This window comes from Penicillium expansum (assembly GCF_000769745.1).
Source record: "Penicillium expansum strain MD-8 chromosome Unknown contig313, whole genome shotgun sequence".
Lineage (NCBI taxonomy): Eukaryota > Fungi > Ascomycota > Eurotiomycetes > Eurotiales > Aspergillaceae > Penicillium > Penicillium expansum.
Genome location: NW_015971264.1, coordinates 289,515 through 312,240, shown reverse-complemented (window position 1 = coordinate 312,240; position 22,726 = coordinate 289,515). Strand labels below are relative to the sequence as shown.

Genomic DNA, 22,726 nt, shown 5'->3' with positions numbered 1-22,726 from the left:
GGCTCCAGGGCTACTATATGTTTTCACTTTAGGCCATAGAGGCTGATTTGTTTTGTTTTATCTTTATTTCATATCCAGTTGGCTTTGTTCGAATTATTTGGCCCTTGGCCTTCAAGTTCAAAGCTGTAGTTTTGGTGGTGCAAGCTTAGGTACTTGCCAAACGCGCCTTTGTAACGTTAGCGCGTTTAGCTGATATCTCACCCAACACAACGCTATCCTGCCAGCCTTAAGCTTCCGTTTCCATCAGTCTCAAATATGACACCTCTAAACCCGGGTGACGAGTCAGATGGGAAGAAACTTGCACCCGTGAAGAAAAATCCAGTTCAAAATGACTACTTGGAAGATCTCAATTCATCTCCAAACCCCCACCCCAGGCCACTTACTCCACCACTTCCGGAGGATAAAGATTCCAAACCTCAAGTCCTGTCAACTGCTTGTAGATGGCGATTATCACTTTCAAAACGACCTGAGCAACAATCTACCTTCCAACAAACCCAGTCTCCACTATTCGAATGTCTACCTACCGAAGTCCGACTTCTCATCTGGGAACATTATCTCTGTAGCCGCATGCTGCATATTATTCGACCGAACCAGCGAAAATGGAGAGGATCCCACAAAAAAATTGTCGGGGTTCTATGCAGCGAACCTCGCAATATCTGTCCATGCAGTCATCATTGTTGGGGACTTATTGCTCGTCGGCCTGCAGGCAACTGCATTACACCCAAGAACTACGGGTCCTATTACCACGAGAACTCCGAGTGGAGACTTGATCCGAGAAGAACTGATTTTGTGCCGCTTTTACAAACGTGCCGAAGAGTGTGAGTATTTCTATTTATGTTCAGAATCAGCCAACTAATAGCCTGGCAGCTACTTCGAGGCCATTGATATGATCTTTCAAAAGAACACTTTTCTCTTTAACCATACAGATACAATCATCGATTTTTCGAATACACTTCTACCACAGCGAATGAATCTGATTCGCACTTTGCAGCTCGGTTTTCCCGATCCTGGTGGCCCAAGTTGGAATAGATGTTGTCAGGTTCTCGCTACTAAGCTGCTTGGCCTAAAGACATTGACCATCCATTTGTATCCTCATGTCACAAACCGTCTGGATTATTGGCTTATGCCGCTGCATCAGATTCAACAACCCACCGTCTTCGAGGTTTTGTTGATCAAGCCGTGGTATCTGGATCCGCAATGGGAAAAGTCAACGGGGCTTGTTGATGCGCCCTTTGAATTTTCGATTGTTGATGTGCAGAGGCGCAGCTTCTTGAAAACTATGGATCAAACTATGGATGAAACTATGGATGAAACTATGGATGATAACAGCCATTTTTGAATTGAAGCGTCATATTTATAGACTGATTGATATATCAAGAATAGATTAGCAAGCCATCGAATTTGCTATACTGGATTCAGACTCTATCTACAGAACAAGTGCGTCGCATTGTATCAATTTAAGTAAAAAGAACCCTTTTGTATTTTCTGTTTACTACATAGTGGCCATAAACAATCTTCGATCAATTTGGGCTCCCAACATCTCATGACACCTCATTTCCCCGGAGTAACGCTTTCCCACGTACATTCGCACGTCTCCAACTCATTTTGATTTTGTTTCCATCAATCAAAGCGCTCCACTCATACCTTGGCCACTGCATCTCTGTCGCTGAAGCTCCATCCAACCTTAAGCATCGCTGGCTTGTACCCGTATCCACAATAGTCATTTGCACCGTCGGTGTCCATTAGCCCGGGTGGAGGGATTTGCGTTCCCTGCGTAGTATGGTTAGCGTAGTATGGTTAGAGATGGTGATACTGCATTTCTTGCGTAGGGAAATTCTTGCTCACCATTTCAGAGGTAGTTTGTTGTGATAGAGGCATGGTTTGATATGCAATTTGCTGCAATTCTCTGTCCAGAGCCGGGTGTCCGCGTCCGCTTCCCACTGAGTTTGCAATATCTGTTGATCTCTGATAGAAGTCCTCACCGTTCGGGTTAACTTGGATCTGTACTTGCAAGTCGGCTCCACCAGTTTCACCCCGACATCTGGCAGTCTTCATCGGGCGGGTGGATGGATCCCCATTGCTGTGTTTCCTTTTCTTTGTGTGAGCGTAGGGTTGTTGCATCTTGTTTTGCTGGGATCGCACATTGCCTTGCATACCGGTTCCACCGGCGACACCTGCACCGAACACTTTTCCTTCTTCATGACCCGCCGGCCCTTGGGTAGTGCCAAATCCAGTGGTGTTGGTCGCCATAGCCCTCGCGATGGCAGGATTGATTGGAGGTTGCATTGAAGGACCCAAGATACGGGCCTCCAGGTCTTGTTTGATCCAGCTCCTTGCCAGGATTGCTTCTATTTGGAGGATCTCCGGCGGAATATCTAATGTCTCGTCCTGGAAGGCATCCATCAATCTCATCTTGGCTGTCGCTTTGCTTTTTGTCGGCGGTAGTCCAAAATGGAGAAGTTGGGCTTCGTACCAGTGGTCTTCATGGTCGGCTCTGTTCCGTGTGTCGCCCAATGGTGCACTGAAAATATCATCTAGCTCCGAGTATGTCGCGCGCGGGTGGATATGGCCGCAAGAGGAAGTGACGTAGAATGTGTCCCTGTCGAAAGACCACTGGCCGTGATAGACAGGTGCCATGGTGTGGTATGTGACAAAGAGATGAAGAGAGTAGTTGGATTGAAGGGGAAATGAAGATAGAGTCCTCGGTTTGCTTAAATACTCCTTTTAGCAATCGTGATCGGAGAAGTATATGTCTATCTGAAGATATCAGATTGTCGGCACCGTGCACACTTGCCATTTTAGTAAGTACATCGTGCAGCACTATCAACGTATATAGCACTCTACTTGATTTGATAGTTTCCCTACACGCCTTTCTCATTCAGATTCTCAACATAATGTGAAATATCCTTTTCTCAATGAGTATCCATCCCTAGCGCCACTCACTACTTTGTCTATTCAGGAATTTGAAGATCAAGTTGCACATAGTTCACCTGATTAATTATACAAGCCACTAACAGAATTCCTTGAAAATATCTCCATTGAGGTAGCTATGTGAGTTATGCTCATCTTAAGACCAATAACAGAGATATAAGATGTTGTGATGGCGTCAGTTCCATTGTCGCGCACAACTTGCCGCAGTTCACCATCGGAACAGAACACAGCCGGGGTGCAGAAGCATATCTGACCTCAAACTCGAGCCAGACGAGAGCAGGAGCCAGGAACCAGCTACATTGTAGATCAGCATGTTGTTCCTGCATGAATACGATGATCAAGGAACGTACTGATTGCAACAGCTGCAACAGTCAGAAGATGTGATTCCTTTTAGGGCCAAAAAGCGGCATCCATATTAGGTTGGTCGCGACACTGTTCATCACAGTGCCGCCTTTTTCTTCGGCCAGGTGCATGAGATCCGCGACGCTGGAATCGCTTTTCTCCCTATGACACATGTGCGTTGCTGCCAAAGAAAAACGTTAGAAAGAGGCCGAAAAAGACACCAAAAAGGACACATAAAAAGAGGATGGAAAAGGTGCTGAAAAAGAGGTCAAACATACCGCACAGCGCCAAAACTTAAGAATAGACCCAAAGGATAAGGCTATCAGACCTTTTGTTGATAGACGGATGATTCCAGGATGAGTGGTAAAGGGGAAGTTCTTGTGTGTCCTACGAAACTATTTGGTAGACTACAATGGGAAGAGTACGGAAGGTACGAGCCTACAATGTGATGTCAGAGTTTATTTAAGTATATTCATCATTCCAAATTACAAAATAAGCTACAAAGAAGTGTACACTTATATATGCAGTCCCTCTTTGTTACCGGAGCCTTATCTTTCACGTCAATTAATAGTTTGGTGATGCCTCAATCACATCAAAAGGTCTATCAAAACTACCACCGAGCCCCGAAATGGATGTAACATTGAGAGGACTACCCTGTTGGCTCAATTGAAGACGCTAGTCCCTAAAACCCTATCAGGGGGCCAGGTTGGGAGTTAGGGTTGGGGGATTGTAAGGCTAAACCTCAGCCCCCTAAGCTTTTGCTCTTCTTCCTATTCTTCCTTAATAATCCGGAAGTTATTTCACCTATAAGATAACTAGAAGCTCTACGTTTTCCCTATGGTAAACGAGAAACTACGTCCTAGTCTTACTTTTTTACTTCTCCTTCAAATTATCCTTTCCGGTCTTCTGGCTTATCTCATTATTTACACTCACTTATATTATCCGGAAGAGTCTATAACCTGGTTTCTTATCAAGTTTTTACTACTAGTCTGTTTTCTGATTTTCTCTACTTTGCAATCATTGGTTTGATCAAAATCTCGCTCCTATCCGCGAAGGAGCTTCCCTCGCTGTCCGGAAACCTAACGGTACGAGCGATGTCAGAGCTTAATTAGTACAATTATCATTTCGAAATACGATAGCAATATGTATTGAAGCTAATGAGCTAGTCTTATTCCTCCTTATTACCGGGGCCTGAATAGCTTGGTGGTGCATCGATCATATCAAACGGGTTGTCAAAACTATCACCGACAAGCCCCCATATTGAAACTCGCGTAATCCGGTGCCTAATAAGATCGCCCACCTCTTTACGACATTCCTCTTTTAGCAATTTCATATTATCTTCAGGAATATCAAAGCCTCGAGATCTCCGACAACATCCACATCTAAAAGTACAATGTCCAACTCCAAGCTTACGCGTGGAATCAACCTTGCGGGTATAACAACAGCCACATCCACGAGCACAACATCCTTGTCGGCCAGCGCAATCTTCAACAAGCACACGGTGCATATACCATCTAGGATGGGACCGCCATAGCTCAAACGCTCTTAGTTGAACCCCATCTTGTAGTAAGGACCGACAATGCCACCATTTTTGCGCTAGAATCCAGTATTTGACATTCAAAGCATCAAGTCTCTCTTTAGAGTCTTTGCATAGGCTGTTGAGTCCCTCTTTGATAGATTTCTCCTCTTGGACAACTTCTCGAAGGTCTTCCTCTACGAACAGAAGCTTGTGTGAGATATTCGGAGGCTCATGCTCGTCTTCGTGCCAGTGTTCCAACAAGCGGTATCTTTGGAGAACATTTATTTCCCCTGCGTTTTCGAGACGGACTTCCATAGAGTCTCTGTCACCCCTGAGGCACCCGCCCGATTTGATCGTTGCTCTAAAATTGCCCATTTCCGGCTTTTGCGTGATTTGATGATGGAGGACGGCGAGGGAATGGCATCTCTGGTGTTTCAACGTGTCAAGGGAACTTGAGCATGCAAAGGCTTTCTTAAGTAAAATTCATCCATAGTGATGTCAGATTACACCTCCGACACTTAAAAGGTTGGGTGATGATTCAATGTTTTCATATCATACTTGGAAGCTTAATTAGATCTGATGCTAAAGTAGTCCCAATTTTACAGGTAGTCCTATATATGAGAATAAGAAACTAACCTATACAAAGAGGTACAAGAGCAACTTCTGTATACCGACAAAGCCAGGTACTAGATAGAAGCATCATGGATTGTTGACATTTAAGCGTAGCGGTTCGGGCCAAACTTTAAGCGCGTTTAAGGGTCCCCCACCTCTCAACTCCCAACTTACACCTTTGACTCCCATCTCATCTACTTTCCTCTTTCTTTTCTTTGTACATCATACATCATGAATCCATCTTCTCCAACACGCTCTACACAGAGCTCCCCAACTCAACATCCACAATCAAGCACCCTCAGCCATCGGCCAAGCCCGCGCCAGCCCCAGAAACCAGGCACACCACCCAACAACTCCGCAAACGCCCCGATCCCAGATGACGACCATGGCGCCGATCTACCTATGAATATGTCTGCATCGGTCATGCTGACCAACCTACCCCGTGATGCGCACCAGGCACTTGCGGATGTGGAGAGCATTGATTCGGGGAAAGGTAACACTCCTCCTTTTCCAACGAGCTTTGGGTTGATTGGACCCCCGCGATCTCAACAAATGGTGTAATTTAACTAACAATGACCAAGTTACGGTTCGCTTTCAGCCTCTCCCATCAGCGCCGATTCTGAAAAACCGGGTATTCAAGGTTAGCGCTTCGCAGAAATTCGAAACGGTTGTCAAGTTCCTGCGCAAGAAACTTGACTGTAAAGAGACCGATTCTGTCTTTTGTTATGTCAATAGTGTGTTTGCACCCGGGTTAGATGAAGGGATGGGCGGACTATGGAGGGTGAGTTTCAACTGGACTATTATACTACCTGGATATTGGACAATTTCAATGCTGACTTCATAATAGTGTTTCAAAACGGACGATCAATTGATCGTCGCTTATTCAATGACGCCAGCATTCGGCTGAGAAAGCTATGAACAATCAGCACGAACTGCTGAATGATGATATGTACAAATGATGATGATGATGCTTAATACAGAACATGCAAGAAATGGCCATGAAAAAGAATATGGCAACCAGACACATCATGATTCCTGGAAGACCTCATCCACCGTTTTCTGGAACCCAGCGAGCTCATCCTTCGCAATTGGATACGTGTATTCCTCCGAAGGGAACGCCCGACTCTTAACCTCATCGCGGTACAGTGAGATGCCACGCGCAGCCTCATCCCAGACATCCGCATACTGCTTAACAAACTTCGGCACGAACCGACCAGGCTGGAAATTCCCGGTCATGTCAACCTGCACAAGAACCTGCCCGGAACAGCCATTCCCAGCGCCAATACCGATAGTCGGGATCCGCAGCTTCTGCGTGATGATCGATGCAACCTCCGACGGCATTGCCTCAAGCACAAGCATGAACGCGCCAGCTTCTTGCATAGCCAATGCATCGTGCAGCAGCTTCATCGCACTGACGGCGGTCTTTCCCTGCACGCGGAAACCGCCGAGGGCATTCTGACGCTGTGGCGTGAGACCGACATGGCCTACTACCGGGACACCGGCTTGTGTGATGCGCTTAATTGTGGGCGCGAGTTCCTGACCACCTTCAATCTTGACGCCGTGTACGCGGCCTTCCTTGATCAGGCGCAGAGATGACTCGATAGCTTGCTCTGCGCACACTTCATATGACCCCATCGGCAGATCTCCGATCTAGAATTGGAATATGGGTATTAGTCGGTGGTACTATGGCACTTGCCAGTCAAGAAATTCCGGCAACTCACAATGAAAGCGGCTTTTGCCGCCCGCGCTACACTCCGACAATGAAGAATCATCTCTTCCATAACGACCTCCGTTGTGTTTTCCAGTCCAAGAGCTACCATCCCTAAACTATCCCCCACCAAGACCATATCCATCCCCGATACATCGGCCACATGAGCACTGGGGAAGTCATGCGCCGTGAGCATAGTGATTGGCTCCCCCTTCTTATGCATGTTCTGGAGCGTCTGGATAGTAACCTTCTTCCGCGCCTTTCCATTACCACCGGTTGATGGCGCGGAGTAGGAACTATGTCGAGTTTGGGAGAGAAAATGTGGGGTCGGTGCGTGGGAGGACAGGGTAGGACAGCGGGAACCGAGAAGTGTGTATGTGGCTTGTGTTCGGGTAACAGGAAGGACTCTCGTCCTTAACAGCGACGAAGAAGCGAGTGCTGTGCGCCGCAGCGCAGAGCCCGGCGCGGCCATTGTGGTATGATTGTGGGGCGATGCACCTGGAGACGCACGATATCTAAATACCGAGAGTGTCTATGTCCAGTGAGTATGAATCTCAATATCTCTTAGTATGCAATGCTATAGGCACTAGTTGTATCCCGAGCTGTAGAAGTGGCGATAACAAAGCGAAGGCGATGACCTCAGCGGCGAAGCGAGGGTTTTCAGGTGCGCGAGCGAAAAAAATAAACAGATTGTGGGTTCGTATATAGACGGATATGTCCGGAGTTTCCGCTTTATATGTTCAAATATCCTTCTGTCCGGACTAACGTGCTGGGTTATGCGGCGTAGATGGGAGCATCAAAAATTCCTGAAGGTGAAGATCTTCTTTACTGCCGCTAATTACGGGGCCGAGTACCGAGATGTTTTGCGGGGCTGTTGTGTAGCACTTTGGATTCAGGAACGGCATTCTCTCTGACTTGGTGCTAGTAGATATACAGAGTATGATAATTGTCCGTTTACCAAAAGAATACTGCGAATAAAGTATTTATTATGTAGACATCAGCTTTGGAAGCTCTAGGATGTATTTTCCTTTACCCTCACCGCCTAGCACTCATGTCACCGCCCACAGCTTACGTCCCGCCGAGGTGATTGCCGCATTGGGCTAAGTGAGGGGGGCTTGTGCTTTGTACATCTATGGACTGATGTTTCTTTAGTTCGGAATTTATTTTATTTGATAGCAGACAATTCAATTAGCACGATACAAACTGCATACAGATCATCGAGTCGAATAAATGCTTGTTCAGGTAAGTAATGTCACGAGAAAGGAAAAGTCTCCGTTGAGACTCGGCCGTCTGCGCTGGGCAACAAGCCACAGCCATCGGGAAACAAGACACCACTGGTGAAAAGACACAAGGAAAAGCTGTTGATAGAAAATATGGCCCCGTAGGACCAAAAAGGGGGATAATGATGTGTTAGAACGGAGTGCAATGCAAGGTTAGGAACCCTTTAGTCCATGCTAAATCGTTCATTATACCTTCGGTATATCGCAACCGGCCACAATTAAGGACCGTAAAGCACAAGCTGATTGCATGTGAGGCAGACAGCATCGACGATGAGTTGTCCTTGGAGAAACATGACGAATGCAAGTATCCAAAATTGCCGTCGGCGGTTGATGGAGGTCGGCTCACGGTTTCGAAGGTGATGCGATGCTAGTTTAAAATCGGATATTCAATACATTCGAAGAAAGTGAAAATGCTGTAAAGGAGTGGACGACCTCCATCGAGGTCAAGGCAAGGAGACCAGACCGTCGGCGAGGGACAGGTTACTGGTACTGCTGATGCATGATAAATCAAAAAGTAGACATAAAAAAAAACGCCACCATGCATGTGTCGATGTCGAGGGTATGGTTATGCAAGGTTTTGAGGTGCAAATCGGACATGACGGAAAAAAAAGTTGGCAGGGGAAAGATAACTTGAAAATAAAGGTCGGCCTGCATCGGTATGCAAAGGTATCGGATAGAAGAGGGGCCCGAGGTCCAAAGGAAATCATGGAATGATGTCAGAATCAATCGTTTGATCATATGCATATTCAGGCTTCAGGGGGCGCCGGATTTCGGAGAGCAATGCATCAAGTTCAGCCCAGTTCGTCGAGTTCGCGGCAAACCGGCGATGTTTCCGAGTTAGAGTGTGCTAAGAGATCGGTCAGTATCTATAGGGATCTCAGCAACAGGCAACCTAAATCATACCTCTTCAAAGTCGTCAAACTTGTCCCTGCAGTTCTCGCAGTAGCCAGGCTTTGGATCTCTCCGGCGTTCGGGTTTCTTCTGCTCATCTTTGTCATCCCTTTGTCTCTTTGAGCCAGCCACCTCAGACTGCTTTGCTTCATCCTCGTTGATAATGTTAGGCTTTCCAGGGGGGTTGATGTTGGTCTTCATTGGAACTGTCGTAAACCCATCACCACGGCGCTGAGGAGCAGCCATGGCTCCCGCTGCAAATCCACCTGTGCCCCTCTCGAGAACCTTGCGCTTGAGGCCATGAACCTCCTTGCTGAGTCCGGCTTTCGCGCCGGGTGCTGCAGCAGTAGATGAGATCATTTGTGAGCGAATTGCGGATGTCATGTTTGATGGCTGAACACCTGAGGCAGCCGGCTCACGACCAGCATAGAAGGGCCCGGTGCGAGGGAAGTGGGGAGGAATGAAGCTTTCAGAACTCTTTCGCTCGTGGGTTTCATCAAATGATGGTTTTGGGATTTCGTTTTGAATTGGAGGTGAAACACGCTCCTCTTGTTTCGCCAATGGCTGGGAGTGTGCGATCTCTGTTGTGGTTACAGACTCGGGGGCTTGAACGGGCACAGCTGCTTTTGGTTTAGCATCATGAGTTCCATCGGCCCTGTGAGAGGCAGGCTTCTTCTCTTTGTGTAGTTGGCGCAGGCGGTGTCGGTCATATTCCTTCCTGCTCGGGGGCTCATCTATGAAGGGACACTTTCCGAGGGGAGCACTTCGGAACTGTGGCCAAGATCCATCCTGGCGTCTAGCGACTCGGGAGTATTCCCGAACCATGACTGGTTTGGTCTTCTCGTTCATGTCATGGATGTAGACAAATGGTCCTTTGAACATTATCATTTCCATTGATGCCAATGGATCACGATCAGATGGTCCATTGAGAAGTTCCTGGCGAAGGACCCGTGAAAGGTCATTTTCCCCCCTACCGTTGACGGCGTGACCACCAGCAGCCTTGTTTCGGGCAGCTTGTTCATATTGTGCACCAATGTCACTGTCATTAATGGTAGTGATCATACGCTGAAGTTTTTCCAACGCCCATATTTTCATGCCCATCTGTCTGGCCCTTTGCAGAATATCCATGGTGCCTTGGTCTCGACGTGTCTCAGTTTTCAAAGAAGCATGCAGGTGAGACTCGCCATTTCTCTCGAGGAGAGAAGGGTTGACAGTTTGGACGGTGCTATCACCATTGCTGGCGTCTGCAGTTGACTCCGGTTCTGCTGGAGTAGCTGACTCCGGGGGGATAGCACGCGAAGTGACAACGTGGGTCACTAATCGCGAGAAAAACTTCTCCTCACGCTGCATTAAAGTGGGTTAGAGAAGATGCCAATGAATGGTGTTCAATGAAGACAGGAGACAAGAGGTGCAACCAAGACCAGTTGAATGTTCTATGGGCAGTATGACTTACAGCTCCAAGAGCAATAACCTGGCGAGAGAACCGCCGTCTCACATCCTCGGGGATGCTATCGAAATAAAACACAAATTGAGGGAACGCCTTCCTATAATGCCGTTGCCATTGTCGAATAGAGTCCATGGTATCTGCCGGGGCCTTCTCGGCTTTGACGTGCTTCACGAGCGGTTGACGTTCCTTCTCCCTGGCTGCGACGAGCTTCTTCTCAAATGCGCTAGGGTTGCCGTTGTTCGATCGCCGCGCGAATAGTTTCGAGTCCGTGTTCGTGTTTTGGCAGGTGGTGGAGCGTGTTTCGTATTCGATGCTCTCCATAACTTGTTTCTTCGGCGGTGGTTGTCCGTACGGAATCTCCATTTGATTAGAGCGAGCTCGTTTAACTGGCAAGAGCCCTGCCCTGTGTGGAGAATTGGTTGCATTCGGGACGTTTGCGAGTGGACGACGAGTCGCCATGGCCATAGAGTTTCGTGGCGATGGGGGCACAAAGACCGTTGCCATTGGGAAACAAGTTCCCAGGGTTGAGAACGCGTGGAGATGCTGGAGAGTGACAGTAGTCAAATATCAAAGAGGGGTACTCGGTGAAGAGCACGCGTGCTACACGTCTTTCGAGGGTTAGAGGAGATCAGAGAATGGACATTGTATCCCAAGAGACAATAGCAGGTAACCAAAGGAAAGAGGAATAGATCGAAGTGGCCAAGAGTTGGGAGGAGAAAGACGAGGTGGAAGACCTGGAGGAGGAAAGAAAGAAGAGCAAAGCAAGTCGTGTGGTGTGGAGCTCAGTTTGTTTTGGGCGGAGGCCTGACAACCAACGGCAGCGCGCGAAGCATGAACATCAACATTGCATTCTTTGACCGCGACCAGGATTCTTTTCGACCTTCTTTCCTTCTTTACTTCATTCTCAATCTCATTCTCTGGGGCTATTTGGTCCAATCTTTCTCTTCTTAACATACAACCGCTAAAAATGTCCAATAGTCTCCAACCACCCCGGACCAGCCTTCTGATCAGCCCCCAAACAGTCCTAGACCAGCCACCACAAAGTAATCTAGGCAAGGAAAATTCAGACATGTAGATTATAGTTCATAGGAAACAAAATAAAATAAAATAAAGGGGCTCAAATATGATCTTTTGAGGCCTTATGCTATTGTACATGGGAACTTCAGGGATCCGACTGCTACTGTATACATCGCATCTAATTACGCAGTGCCTCGATGTCCTCAACCTAGTACAAGTTAGTAACGATTGAAGGAAGGCCATATTAAAGTTTAAAACATACCTCCTTGACAGCCTCAGGGGTTAAAACAATAGGGTGTTCGTCTCCGACACAAACACTATCTTCGATGCGAATTCCGATCCCACGGAAGTGAGCGGGCCATCGTTCATCGTTAGGAACATAGATACCCCTAGCATGGATTAGCTTGTTTCAGGTCTGGGAAGAAAAGAGGCTGGGGACGAACGGTTCAATTGTTATACATTGACCTGCTTTCAGGTCATAGCCTCTGGAATACCCAGGGCAGTCATGGACGTCCAGGCCAACGTAGTGGCCTAGGTGGTGTGGGAAAAGAACGTTCAGTGCCTAGTCGGAGTCAGCAGCATACTCCACGTGGAAGGAGTTTGGACGCATACATTGCCAGAAAGATCAAAGCCAAGCGACTTGAGCTCATCTTTCAATCCATTCTCGGCGATGCCATGGAGTTTGTCTAAAGAAAGATTGGAGGTCTCGCGGCACAGAGCAAGACAGTTCCGGTGCACCTTGAGCACAGCATTGTACAGATCCCGCTGGGGGTCGGAGAACTTGCCGTTGACAGGCCATGTGCGAGTAATGTCGGAAATATAACCTCCCCATTCCTGTAGCTTGGTCAGTGTCCTAGAACTGAAAAGTTTAAGTTCAGATAAAGAACTCACACCACCGCCATCAACGAGAACCAAATCACCATCCCTGGAATTAAATGTAAGCAGAATCCCATAATAATTTAGAAAGGGCATACGAACTTCAATACATCATCATTTCGAGTGTAATGAATAGCCAAGGCGTTCTGGGTCCGTCAGCATCGAATCCAGCTTGAAAAGATCGAGTAATTTACCTGACCACCAGCGACAACCGGGACAAAAGCGTTGGTATCACAACCATTCACCTTGAACTGGTACTCCAAGAAAGAATAGAGATCTTTCTCTCGCGTGAAGTCCTGTCGCATAGCCTCGGTGAAAGCTCTCCCTGACGCTTGTCCCAGTCGGCGCATCTGTACAACCTCATTCTCACTCTTAAACACCCGCATTTCATTGAGCAAATGCTTCAACGGCTTGACCCTGCGGTGGTCGATGGCCTTCTTCAGCTTTTCCGACGCGACTGTTGGCCCATACAGATACCGATTCAAAGATGATCTTGAGCCATCAGATGTAGGGATGTCCGAGTAAACCTCTGTCGCTCCCTGGACAATACTTGGCAGAATATCTCCAATGCGTTCAATGTTTCCTGTCTGTTCTCGGTGTCAGCTTGATGATTCGTCTGGGCATTGATCGGATATCCGGCACCTCATCCGCATTAAAGACGTCCACAGCGGCCTGGGTCCCGGAGCGCGCTCCGTCCCAGAGTTCTGCCTTGGGGTCCTTTTCCCGCACATATAAATGGAAGATATGGTTGTCGCCAGAGCCGTCGTTCCCGATGATCGCCAGTGCATTGGGTTCGTTGAATCCTATCCGGCGCGCAAACGTTTAGCGGGTGTCCTCCGTAGCATCAACGGCGTGCCAATCAAACATACCCGTCAGATAAAAGAAATTCGAATCCTGGCGGTACTCATTGAAGATACCTTGCGCACGGTACTTGACCTCTGAGGCAGCCAGCACCGCAATCGCGCCTTTGGGTAGCTTGTTGGCGAGCTTCGATCGACGTTGCGCATATTCAAGGGCGGTGATTCCGGGCGTCACTAGACAAAAAACGATCAGCTAAATAACACACAGCATGGATACGGATAATAACACACGTTCACCTGCGCTGAGGATGTGGGGATGCGTCTCATGCAGCGGCTGGCCGAATTTGAGTTCCGCGGCAGCCACCGAGGTAGCATAACTGCGAGGTAGAGGGTTGCATCTAGGCAATTGGCGCAATGGATGACTCAAAGGCCTAGATGAGCGCATAAAGCTCGCACATTGGCGAACAAGAGACCTGCATGCCGCCATGCTTAAAGGTCCCAAAAATAAGTTGATAAGAGTGAACTGTTGAAGGTGTTGTTATCGCCAGGTTCACGGTCCAGTCGGCGGTGTGGGCCAATCACCTCGGGTGCGTTTGGCATCGGAGACCCCTTCTCTCATCCACTCCTATACCCTGTGGTATTCAATAATCCTTGATTTGATGGATCTGTGCACACCTTGTCATCACATGCTCCAGTCTAACCTTTGTGGGGAAATCTTGCGCGGATGGACCTGCTAAAATGGGTGTTTGAAGGCGTGCTGCCCTAACTCATACAGATCACCTATCTTGACTCATCATCAATCTACTTAAATACTTGCTTCGTCGTTGCTTATTTCTTGCTTCTCTTAACTTCAAGGCTCATTCTACAGACTACTATATACATCATGGGACGAACCTTGACCTACCCTAAGAAAGTTTCCAATACCGCCAATCGGTACAAGCATCGAGGTACGATATAACTATAAAATAATACCGAAGCCAACTACTAACACTATATTCTAGCCACATATGACCTGGGTCCAATTCATTCAATCATCAATGACTCCCAAGTTCTCCATGTATCCTTCAACCCAGGACCAGATGACCCATTCCCCGCAATCCTTCCAATGATTGGACAAATGGGATCATTCGAGTTTCCCTCCGCAAGCATCGATGAGCCTCTAGAATGCTATCTCCACGGCTACGTCAGCTCACGGATTATGAACCTGGCCCGCAGCTGCAGCGATGGCGAGGGACTCCCCATCTGCGTGGCAACCAGCAAAATAGACGGGCTGATCCTGTCACTCACACCAAACTCCCATAGCTACAACTACCGCTCCGCTATCCTCCACGGCTACGCGACTCTCGTCACAGACGAGGAAGAAAAGCTCTGGGCCATGAAATTGATCACGAACTCTGTTCTAGCAGACCGCTGGGATCACTCACGTGTGCCGCCAGACCGTGCTGAGATGCAGTCGACTGTCATTCTAAAGGTCAAGATTGTGGATGGCAGTGGCAAGATCCGTGATGGGGGTGTTTCGGATGAGCGTAAGGACTCTGGCAATGAGCAGGTCACTAGCAGTGTCTGGACTGGTGTTGTTCCAGTCTGGGAAACCTTTGGAACGCCGATTCCAAGCGGCGATAGTAAGGTTGCGGAAGTGCCCGAGTATATTAATTCCTATATCGCTAGTAAGAATAGTCAGAATAAAGCTCTGGCGGAGGGTGCAGTGAAGGTTCAGTTGCCGGCTGAAGAGCAGCACTGAGGACTGAACAGCTGCTGAAATGGTGCAGTTTATGATACAAAAGTATATTCGAACGTTTATTATTTGATTGAAATTTATAAATTCAAATAATGGAAATAAAGCAAGACATATGACCGAGATGTATTCAAATAAGATAACTTGAGTATAGATAAACATGGTGCTAAAATATATTGTTCCTAACACAAGCAACTACCAATGAGAATTCATGCTTCCCCATCCTTCAGGATCGTCTTTAGAACCTGCAGACTCATCATTATCTTCAGAGCCAACATTCCGGCCCCGACCAGTAGTCCGTCCCGCCGCCGCCAATCTCTTAGCGACCTCATTCGCCTCAAACAGACTGACAAGCCTTCTCTTTGCCGGTCGTTGCTGAGCCCGTTCCTGACAAACCCGTAGCATAACTTTCTCTTGATCATACTTGACCCTGCAACCAGGGATGAAAAAGTGGGGAGCACGATGAACGGCCTTCTGCCACTCAGGGTGGTTATGCGACGTCCATGAAGGGCTGTCAGGCGGCGCAGAAGTACTCTTGTTAACCCAAGCGTCAACTGCCATTTCAAGAGGAGTGGTACCAGTGGCATTCTCCCGGTTGAGCATATCAGCACGACGATCGAGGAGTAGTCCAAGGACCTGGGGGAAACCGTTCTTGACAGCATCGTGCACTGGTGTGTTTCCAGCTTCATCAAAAACCTCAAGATGCTTTTGGTCCGTGGAATTGGCTAGGTCCAGAATGAGATTCGTCATGGAGATTATAATTTCATCGTCAGTCTGGGGACTGTTAGGAGGCCGAGGGATGGCCAGATCCCGTGGTGTGAAGTGGGGTTGGGCGTGAAGCCAGCGTGCAAAGGGTGTTCTTGAGCCATCGCCGGCACGCTCTATGAGCATTGTTGGGAGGAGTTGTTTATCCAACAGGTCTAGGAGTTTGGTGAATCGGTAGGAGTTCTTACAGACCCGACCACCGTCTGATACGAGGATCAGGTGGAGGAGATTGCGTGCCTCTTTGTCACGGACGGCCTGGTTGGCTCCGGCTTCTACCAAAATTCGGGCGAAGCGGACCTTGTGGAGGGACATGGCCCAGGCGAGAGGTGTCAGTCCTTCTGTCGATCGCACCTCCATGCATTCGGGGTGATGATCCACAAGATACTGTACCAGACGAACGGATTCGTCATTTGGTTCAGACATGATTGCGCAGTGGAGAACGAGGTTGTCTTTTACATGGTTAGTTATCTTTGTTAAAATTGCTGAATAGGTAGAACACTTACTTCTCGCTTGTAACCAGGTTAAGAGTGTTCCCTCGAGTCCCAGCTTGGACTTGGTCAGTCGTTTGACTCTCTCATCATCCTTGTTTGCATTGAGATACTCCAGGTAATAGCGAGCAGGTGCTGTACCAAGGAAGAACTCCGTACTGGCCAGATTACCCCGACGAGCCGCAATGAGAAGGGGTGGACGCTGTGTTTGAGCTCTCATCGGTTGCTCTCGGCCAGCATTAGCCCAATCGGCACGCTTGGTGCCACGAATCGACAATCCAGGGTAGTACTGAGGCTCTTTCTTCTCCTCAACGCCACAGTCATCACTCAATTTTGTAAGTGGAAGGCCAGCGCCAGTACTTTGAATCATTTTGGCAAGGCAATCAGTACGTCCAAGCGAGATCGCAAGCTGGAACTCATCAGACTTCACCGAGAACTCGCTCTTTCCAGATGGGTTAGTGGAAGCAAGATCCAGTCCGGTCTTCAAAAGGAACTCCAAAAGAGAGATGTTGTTTGTGTAAACAGCGTATTTCAACAAGCCGTAAACATTGACAGGGTTCTCTCTCTTGTTCCAACCGTCCTGCTGATATTCGTCTAAAAACATGTAGGCATTTAACCGCGCCTCGAAAGCAGCAAGAGGGGTAATATTGCTCTCGACCTGACTGGTAACTTCACCGATGTTTTCGTGGGTGAAGGTATCATCAACAATGTCACTGACAATGTTAAGATCTTCGTTCTCTTCATCAGAGTCTCCACAGTCGTCAGAGCATTCATCGATGTCGATCTCAAAGCGCTTCCGACCGCGAGGCTCCTTCGCCTTGTACTGTACTTGGAGAATTTGAAGAATAGCCTTGACGACAGCGAAATGGCCGCGCATGATGGAAATGGTAAGGGCGGACAGGCCTTGCTTGTCGGTTACGGCGATCTCAAGTGGTGCTTGCTCATTGAGAGATCCCCACATGCCCAGTGTCAAAGTTTTGATGGTATCAATGTCGCCATTCCAAGCTGCTTCGAAACTGTTATGTCAATGTCAGCAGGATGTCCTTGAGCTGTGGGGGATAAAAAGTAAATACGTACAGTTGAAGGTATCCGTCGCGAGCATTGTCAGTAATAGCTGGTACATTAAAGTTGAAGTTGACCTTCCAAGGCGTAGCAGTGAGCTTTGTCTGCTCAGTCGAAACCTGAACTGGGTACGTCACGGGAGCGATCAGCGGAGGATGAAGCTCGTCCCAGGTCTTAGCATCTTTTTGCAGCAGGATGAACTCCAGCTTTTCGTAGTCGCGAATCAACTCCGCAATGAATACCTTCTTCTCGACCAAGCCAGGAGGCTCAGCCGGTTGGGCTTCAGCCTTCTTGGCTTGTTCTTCGGCCTCTCGGTTTGTCTTGCGCACGTTGCGGAGCAGATCCTTTGCAATGAACATTTTGTAACTACCAGATTGGAATTCTGACAGATACGTCTCGTCATTTGGATCGAGGGGAGTTGCAATGGAATGATCATAGCATTGGTCCTTGCGCTCGGCCACAAATTCACGGAGAGTTTGCAAAGTCTGGCGCATGACGTCCAATACCGTTTGACCCTTTTGTTGATATCTCTCCTTAAATTCAGAGTTAGGGTTCACACCCCGATGAAGCAGATCAATGGCGACCAAAGGAAGCTCATTCTCAACAGCCAGCAAGATTGGCTGCTTCAAACTGCTCTTTGCATCTTCTTCAATGTCACCATAGTAAGTTGCGGCTCCTCTAGATGCCGTAATAGCCTTCACAAGCTCGCCGAGATCAATCTCGGGATGGGCACCTGTATCCAACAGCTTGGCTGCCGCGGGTGCGCTCCTCGCAGTGAGAGCGGCCATCAATGCCGAAGAAAATTCCGGTGTCCAGAACGAGCCCTGAGCTGCCAAGTGATTGATTGCGCGCTTTACTGCAGGTTCATCATGCTGCATGTAGATATCAAGAATATCAAGCTTGTCAGAATGAGCAAGGTAGTATAGCGGTGTCTTCTGCCTGAGGTCTGCTTGGGCTGGAGAGGCACCGAGATCGAGAAGGGTCTGCGACATCTCCTTTGCTTTCTCGAATGGGAGAGCATGGACGAGTACTAGATTGAGAATTGCAGCCTGGGGTGTTCTGGAGTGATCGTTCATGATTTTGATCGGCATCAAGACATCGGCACCAAAGGATGTGACAAGCTCTCTCACGGCCTCGATGTGGCCATGGAGAATGGCGAGATGCAAAGGAGCAGTCCGGCTATCCCATGCAACGACATTGATGTCATAGACATCTGGCTCGAGGTCGTTCTCGTCGAGAGTATCGTATTTGGTCAAATCCTCCTTCTCCTCGCCTTCAACCTTGACGTAAGAGGCAGAGGTGTTGGACATGGCATCATCTTGGTCAACCATATCGATATCTTCATCCTCCTCTTTACTAGGTGTGGCCTCTGACTTGTTGTTATTTTTCAGAGCGTCTTGTTTCTTAGATTCTTCTTCTTCATTCTCATTGCTCTTTGTGAGTAAAATTCGAATGATCTCGACGTGTCCCCGGGCGGCAGCGAGATGGAGCGCGGTCTTTCCATCAGCCATGCGGGGAATCATGCGAGCACCGCCGTCAACAAGGCATTGGACGACTTCAGGGGTCGAGCACATGCACGCGAGTTGGAGTGGTGTCCGTCCAGTGTAGTCACGACGGTCCGGGTTGGTACCCTCGTCTGCAAGGAAAGCTTTAACGGCGTCAACATCGTTTGCCACAATTGCCTGGCAAAGTCTCTCGGTACGACCAACGTAAGCCATTTCTATAATGTTCGTATTAGTGCACGATTCATAATGCGGAATCTGTCGGACAATTCACTCACCGGTCCAGTCAGTCTCAGTGATTGGATTGAAACTTCCAATTTCCTGGCGACCGGGATCGTCTTTGATGAACGTAATTTGATTAGAGATATAAATCTTGGCCTCCTCGTCCGCGACCTTGATTTCCTCTTCGGTAACAGGCTTGGGGCAGAAGCCACAGCAGTCACCAATGACATGTTCTGCTTCACCGAAGAATGCTGGATGACGATGAAGATAAACTTTACGGTCTTTAGGCTGATTCCATTGGGCATTCAGTAACAGGTCTTTGGTGTAAAGTAGCTTCTCAATACTCCTGGCGTTGAACCTCCGACCGTAAGGAATGGTCTATTATAGGGTCAGTAAGAGTAAAAGGCCCGCAAGTCGGTTGTAGTAGAGGTACGAACAAAAGTATGGTAATCAGACACTTGGTCTTGCTCTTGCCATTCAGGTACCTCATCTTCCCAATCATCCTTGAGATTACCATGCAGCATTTTGCCATGACGACGTTGCAGGTACAAATTCAGAGGAGGACGACCTCGTTCTTCGCGCCTCTTTTGAAGATAGTTGTCTCGGTCTTGGGACCGAGGAAGCTTTTCCAATACTAGAAGTCTTGCAAGTCCTTCGGTTCTGGTAAAGCTTCTCTCGAAAATAGTCTATCGCGAAAATCAGTTTTGCTGAAATCTCATTTATCTTGTAAAAGGATTGGATTCAATTCTCACCGGGTCAATCTTCGATCTGTCAAGAGCAGGCCAGAAAACCTCAAATCCTCTGTGTGAATACTTGGAGAGACGGTTCTCATATGACGGTGATCGTCTAGTTAGATCAATCTGATTCACTTGCGTGATGTACGCAGCGATTGCACGTGGGGAGGTATATACTTGGTGCCCATCATAAGCCGCGCACGAAACATCAACGTCAAAGCCGGTAAGAATCTCAGCAACTGAGCGGTAGATGCGAAGCACGATCTGCACATGGCGGTTCGGATACTGAGAAACAATGGTAATTGTATTCTTAGTCCGGATAGTCGAAGTCTCATAGAGGATAGTGTTCTTGATCTTATCCTCGATGTGCATAATCTTCTCGAGAGCCTGCTCCTCATTCAGACCATACAAGAAAAGATCCACATCTGACGCTGGAGCAAATTCTTCATGGTAGTACTTGCGGAGGCCACGCTTGGAGTTGCGATATTTCTCTGGCACAGGCAAAAGTGAGGTCACAACAGCGCTACCAGCAGCGACCACGTTGGACCAGTCAATGTCACTCAATGAGCCCTCCGTGAAGAGCGCAAAGTTGTTCTGGAACTCATTCAAAGAGGATACAACTGCCATGGAACCATGTGGTTTCCTGTCTTTTGCACTCAGGGGCAAAAGATACTTCTCCGTTTGCTCTGGTGTTTCCAAGACAAGGTCTCTAGCTCGAATGGAAATTTCTGTGGAACCAGTCTGGTCGTATAGTGGCACAATGTTGACGTGGTTATCTTGAATTGATGGATGAGATGGCTCTTGGGCAAACCTTTTGCGCAAAACAGCATCATACTCGTTATATGGCTGAACCAAGTCGGCCATGGGCTTCTCCGGGTTGGAGTTGACATACTTCACAAAGTCATTGTGCTTGACTGGGAGGGTGGGCAAAGAAGTCATGATATCGATTGTGTAAATGTAATAAGAGTGTTAAGATGTTGAGATGGTATGTCAGTTAAATGTCAAAATCAGGAGAGACCCCATGAAGTTTAAATAGACAGAGGCCAATGTTTAGGTTCATATGCTTGATATCCACTTAGAGTTAGCGTCCAGGCATCTTTAGGCAACCTTAGGCAACAGACCCACTATTGCCACTCTTTCAACCAATCATTTCCTCCCCGTACAACCACCAACCATCAACAACATCACGCTCGCTTCGTTTGCTCGCATGGGGACTCAGTCCCTAATTGACCTGTGGACTCATACGTCTCAATTGGAATCCTGGCTGCAGGCAGCTGTAGCAGACATGATATGATGGTATCGATAATGCACCAACTATTCCTATTATTCCGCTGCGGTTTGCAGAGACTTGCTGCGAGATCAGCTACTACGGAAAGTAGAGTTGGTTGTGTGATTAATTGATTCAGGCTGAATGTCATGCTTGAACGATTTGGATATGGGCGGACGCATTGCAATACAGTATGTGAGTAGCCAGCCACCAACAAATATATATTCCACTGCTAGAAGTCTAGATTGGCATTAACCATATAGGTAGGACCAAAGTTCTTAGGTTGACTTCCTCCGTGGCCTATCTGCATTTAGTGGTATATGTAAAAGAAATACGCAGTATACGCGGCAATCATGATACAAAGAGCGTACTTTTTCTCGAGCTCATCTGTAGCGAGGCGAAATTTGTTTGAGCTTGATCCTGTATAGAGGTCGATATATGCTATTCAGATGTATATCGAGCTTCTTTACCACATGGTGTTCCCCAGAAACACTTTAAATCATAGAAGATATTGAAAGAAAAGGCCCCAAGGAGATGGGGTTTCATGCCATTGCTCTTCAAACACGTATCACCTAAATTTAAGCCTAGGCTAGCTATAGCAACACGAGGGGTCTATTCATGATGAACCTGGCAGTGCTGAACGCTGGTATTTTATAGCTATTGGGGAAATGTATGATTACGAAATTCTGTTCTTTAAGCAGCAATAATCTGATTATCTCTTAGTAACTGGTAGAAGATCTGGATTTTAGAAAGCTATTTCTCCATACCTACACAAATAAAATACCCTAAAGCTGATTGCAATAATCACTCCAATAATAAGACCCATAGGCTGAGCTAGCTGCACAAGACTCTGTGGCTTTGGGCGCCCATTTTCATCGGCCGGCGTATATGGGACGAACCCGTGGATCTGTATTCTTGGCCGCTCTCTATTAAGACTCGACACAAGTATTAGTTGGATCTACCATATGGCCAGAAATAAATGGCAGGTATAAATATACAACAATACCTGCTCTTTTTAATTTCAAACCATACCCGCTACTTTGGAAGCCAGAATGGGACTCGGTCGTCATAGACTTGACAGGGGAACATGACTGAAAATGTTGCACTGATAACTGAGAAGATAATCATATTACGTAGCGGCCACAACTACCTACGGTGACCCCTAGTGGAGACTAGGACCTAATATACATACCGCTGTAGCGAAATCAGACGTTTCGATTGTTGTTATGATCTTTGGCTTAACTACCTGGGGGACTTAAATACTCTTACATAATCGACCAGGTGCACCTGAGTGGACCTGCCTGGGTACCCGTCCTGGGCACCTGATGATGATTGCGAGGCAAAGCGCCTGGACTACAAACGAGGGGCTATACCTAGGTAGGTCACGTGGTACCACATGATCAGCTCTAACCTAACTGGAGGGTAACAGAGCACTGTTGTTGCTCCAGCCCTCCACGGTCATTACCTATTTTGATTGAATCTAAACGCTCTGACGAAATAATGTATCCGAGTTGGACCAGACGATAAA

The 22,726-nt window shown here is 47.7% G+C and overlaps 8 protein-coding genes across 8 annotated transcripts; 3 read left to right on the top strand and 5 right to left on the bottom strand.

The window, feature by feature from the left end:
* Positions 1-255: 255 nt before the first annotated feature.
* On the top strand, positions 256-1,339 carry PEX2_092940 (uncharacterized protein; the record flags this gene model as incomplete). Its single annotated transcript, XM_016746564.1, has 2 exons — positions 256-818; positions 868-1,339. The coding sequence occupies 2 exons, from the start codon at positions 256-258 to the stop codon at positions 1,337-1,339; spliced, it is 1,035 nt and encodes a 344-aa protein (XP_016600280.1).
* Positions 1,340-1,638: 299 nt separating this feature from the next.
* Positions 1,639-2,637, bottom strand: PEX2_092930 (uncharacterized protein; the record flags this gene model as incomplete). The annotated part of the gene is made up of 2 exons (XM_016746563.1): positions 1,639-1,770; positions 1,846-2,637. 2 exons carry the CDS (start codon positions 2,635-2,637, stop codon positions 1,639-1,641), a joined length of 924 nt encoding a protein of 307 aa, XP_016600279.1.
* A 2,998-nt stretch (positions 2,638-5,635) lies between these two features.
* On the top strand, positions 5,636-6,311 carry PEX2_092920 (ubiquitin-like protein ATG12; the record flags this gene model as incomplete). The annotated part of the gene is made up of 3 exons (XM_016746562.1): positions 5,636-5,897; positions 5,986-6,185; positions 6,252-6,311. 3 exons carry the CDS (start codon positions 5,636-5,638, stop codon positions 6,309-6,311), a joined length of 522 nt encoding a protein of 173 aa, XP_016600278.1.
* A 119-nt stretch (positions 6,312-6,430) lies between these two features.
* PEX2_092910 (3-methyl-2-oxobutanoate hydroxymethyltransferase ECM31) lies at positions 6,431-7,584 on the bottom strand (the record flags this gene model as incomplete). The annotated part of the gene is made up of 2 exons (XM_016746561.1): positions 6,431-7,054; positions 7,126-7,584. The coding sequence occupies 2 exons, from the start codon at positions 7,582-7,584 to the stop codon at positions 6,431-6,433; spliced, it is 1,083 nt and encodes a 360-aa protein (XP_016600277.1).
* Positions 7,585-9,095: 1,511 nt separating this feature from the next.
* On the bottom strand, positions 9,096-11,234 carry PEX2_092900 (protein serine/threonine kinase activating protein nimO; the record flags this gene model as incomplete). Its single annotated transcript, XM_016746560.1, has 3 exons — positions 9,096-9,239; positions 9,296-10,627; positions 10,737-11,234. 3 exons carry the CDS (start codon positions 11,232-11,234, stop codon positions 9,096-9,098), a joined length of 1,974 nt encoding a protein of 657 aa, XP_016600276.1.
* Positions 11,235-11,925: 691 nt separating this feature from the next.
* PEX2_092890 (aminopeptidase P family protein) lies at positions 11,926-13,910 on the bottom strand (the record flags this gene model as incomplete). The annotated part of the gene is made up of 10 exons (XM_016746559.1): positions 11,926-11,955; positions 12,010-12,136; positions 12,191-12,309; positions 12,360-12,581; positions 12,639-12,672; positions 12,726-12,769; positions 12,818-13,210; positions 13,266-13,426; positions 13,493-13,657; positions 13,715-13,910. 10 exons carry the CDS (start codon positions 13,908-13,910, stop codon positions 11,926-11,928), a joined length of 1,491 nt encoding a protein of 496 aa, XP_016600275.1.
* Positions 13,911-14,306: 396 nt separating this feature from the next.
* On the top strand, positions 14,307-15,164 carry PEX2_092880 (pyridoxamine 5'-phosphate oxidase family protein; the record flags this gene model as incomplete). The annotated part of the gene is made up of 2 exons (XM_016746558.1): positions 14,307-14,370; positions 14,425-15,164. The coding sequence occupies 2 exons, from the start codon at positions 14,307-14,309 to the stop codon at positions 15,162-15,164; spliced, it is 804 nt and encodes a 267-aa protein (XP_016600274.1).
* Positions 15,165-15,353: 189 nt separating this feature from the next.
* Positions 15,354-20,870, bottom strand: PEX2_092870 (uncharacterized protein; the record flags this gene model as incomplete). Its single annotated transcript, XM_016746557.1, has 6 exons — positions 15,354-16,372; positions 16,427-17,427; positions 17,489-19,193; positions 19,254-19,575; positions 19,635-19,883; positions 19,950-20,870. 6 exons carry the CDS (start codon positions 20,868-20,870, stop codon positions 15,354-15,356), a joined length of 5,217 nt encoding a protein of 1,738 aa, XP_016600273.1.
* Between the last annotated feature and the right edge of the window lie 1,856 nt (positions 20,871-22,726).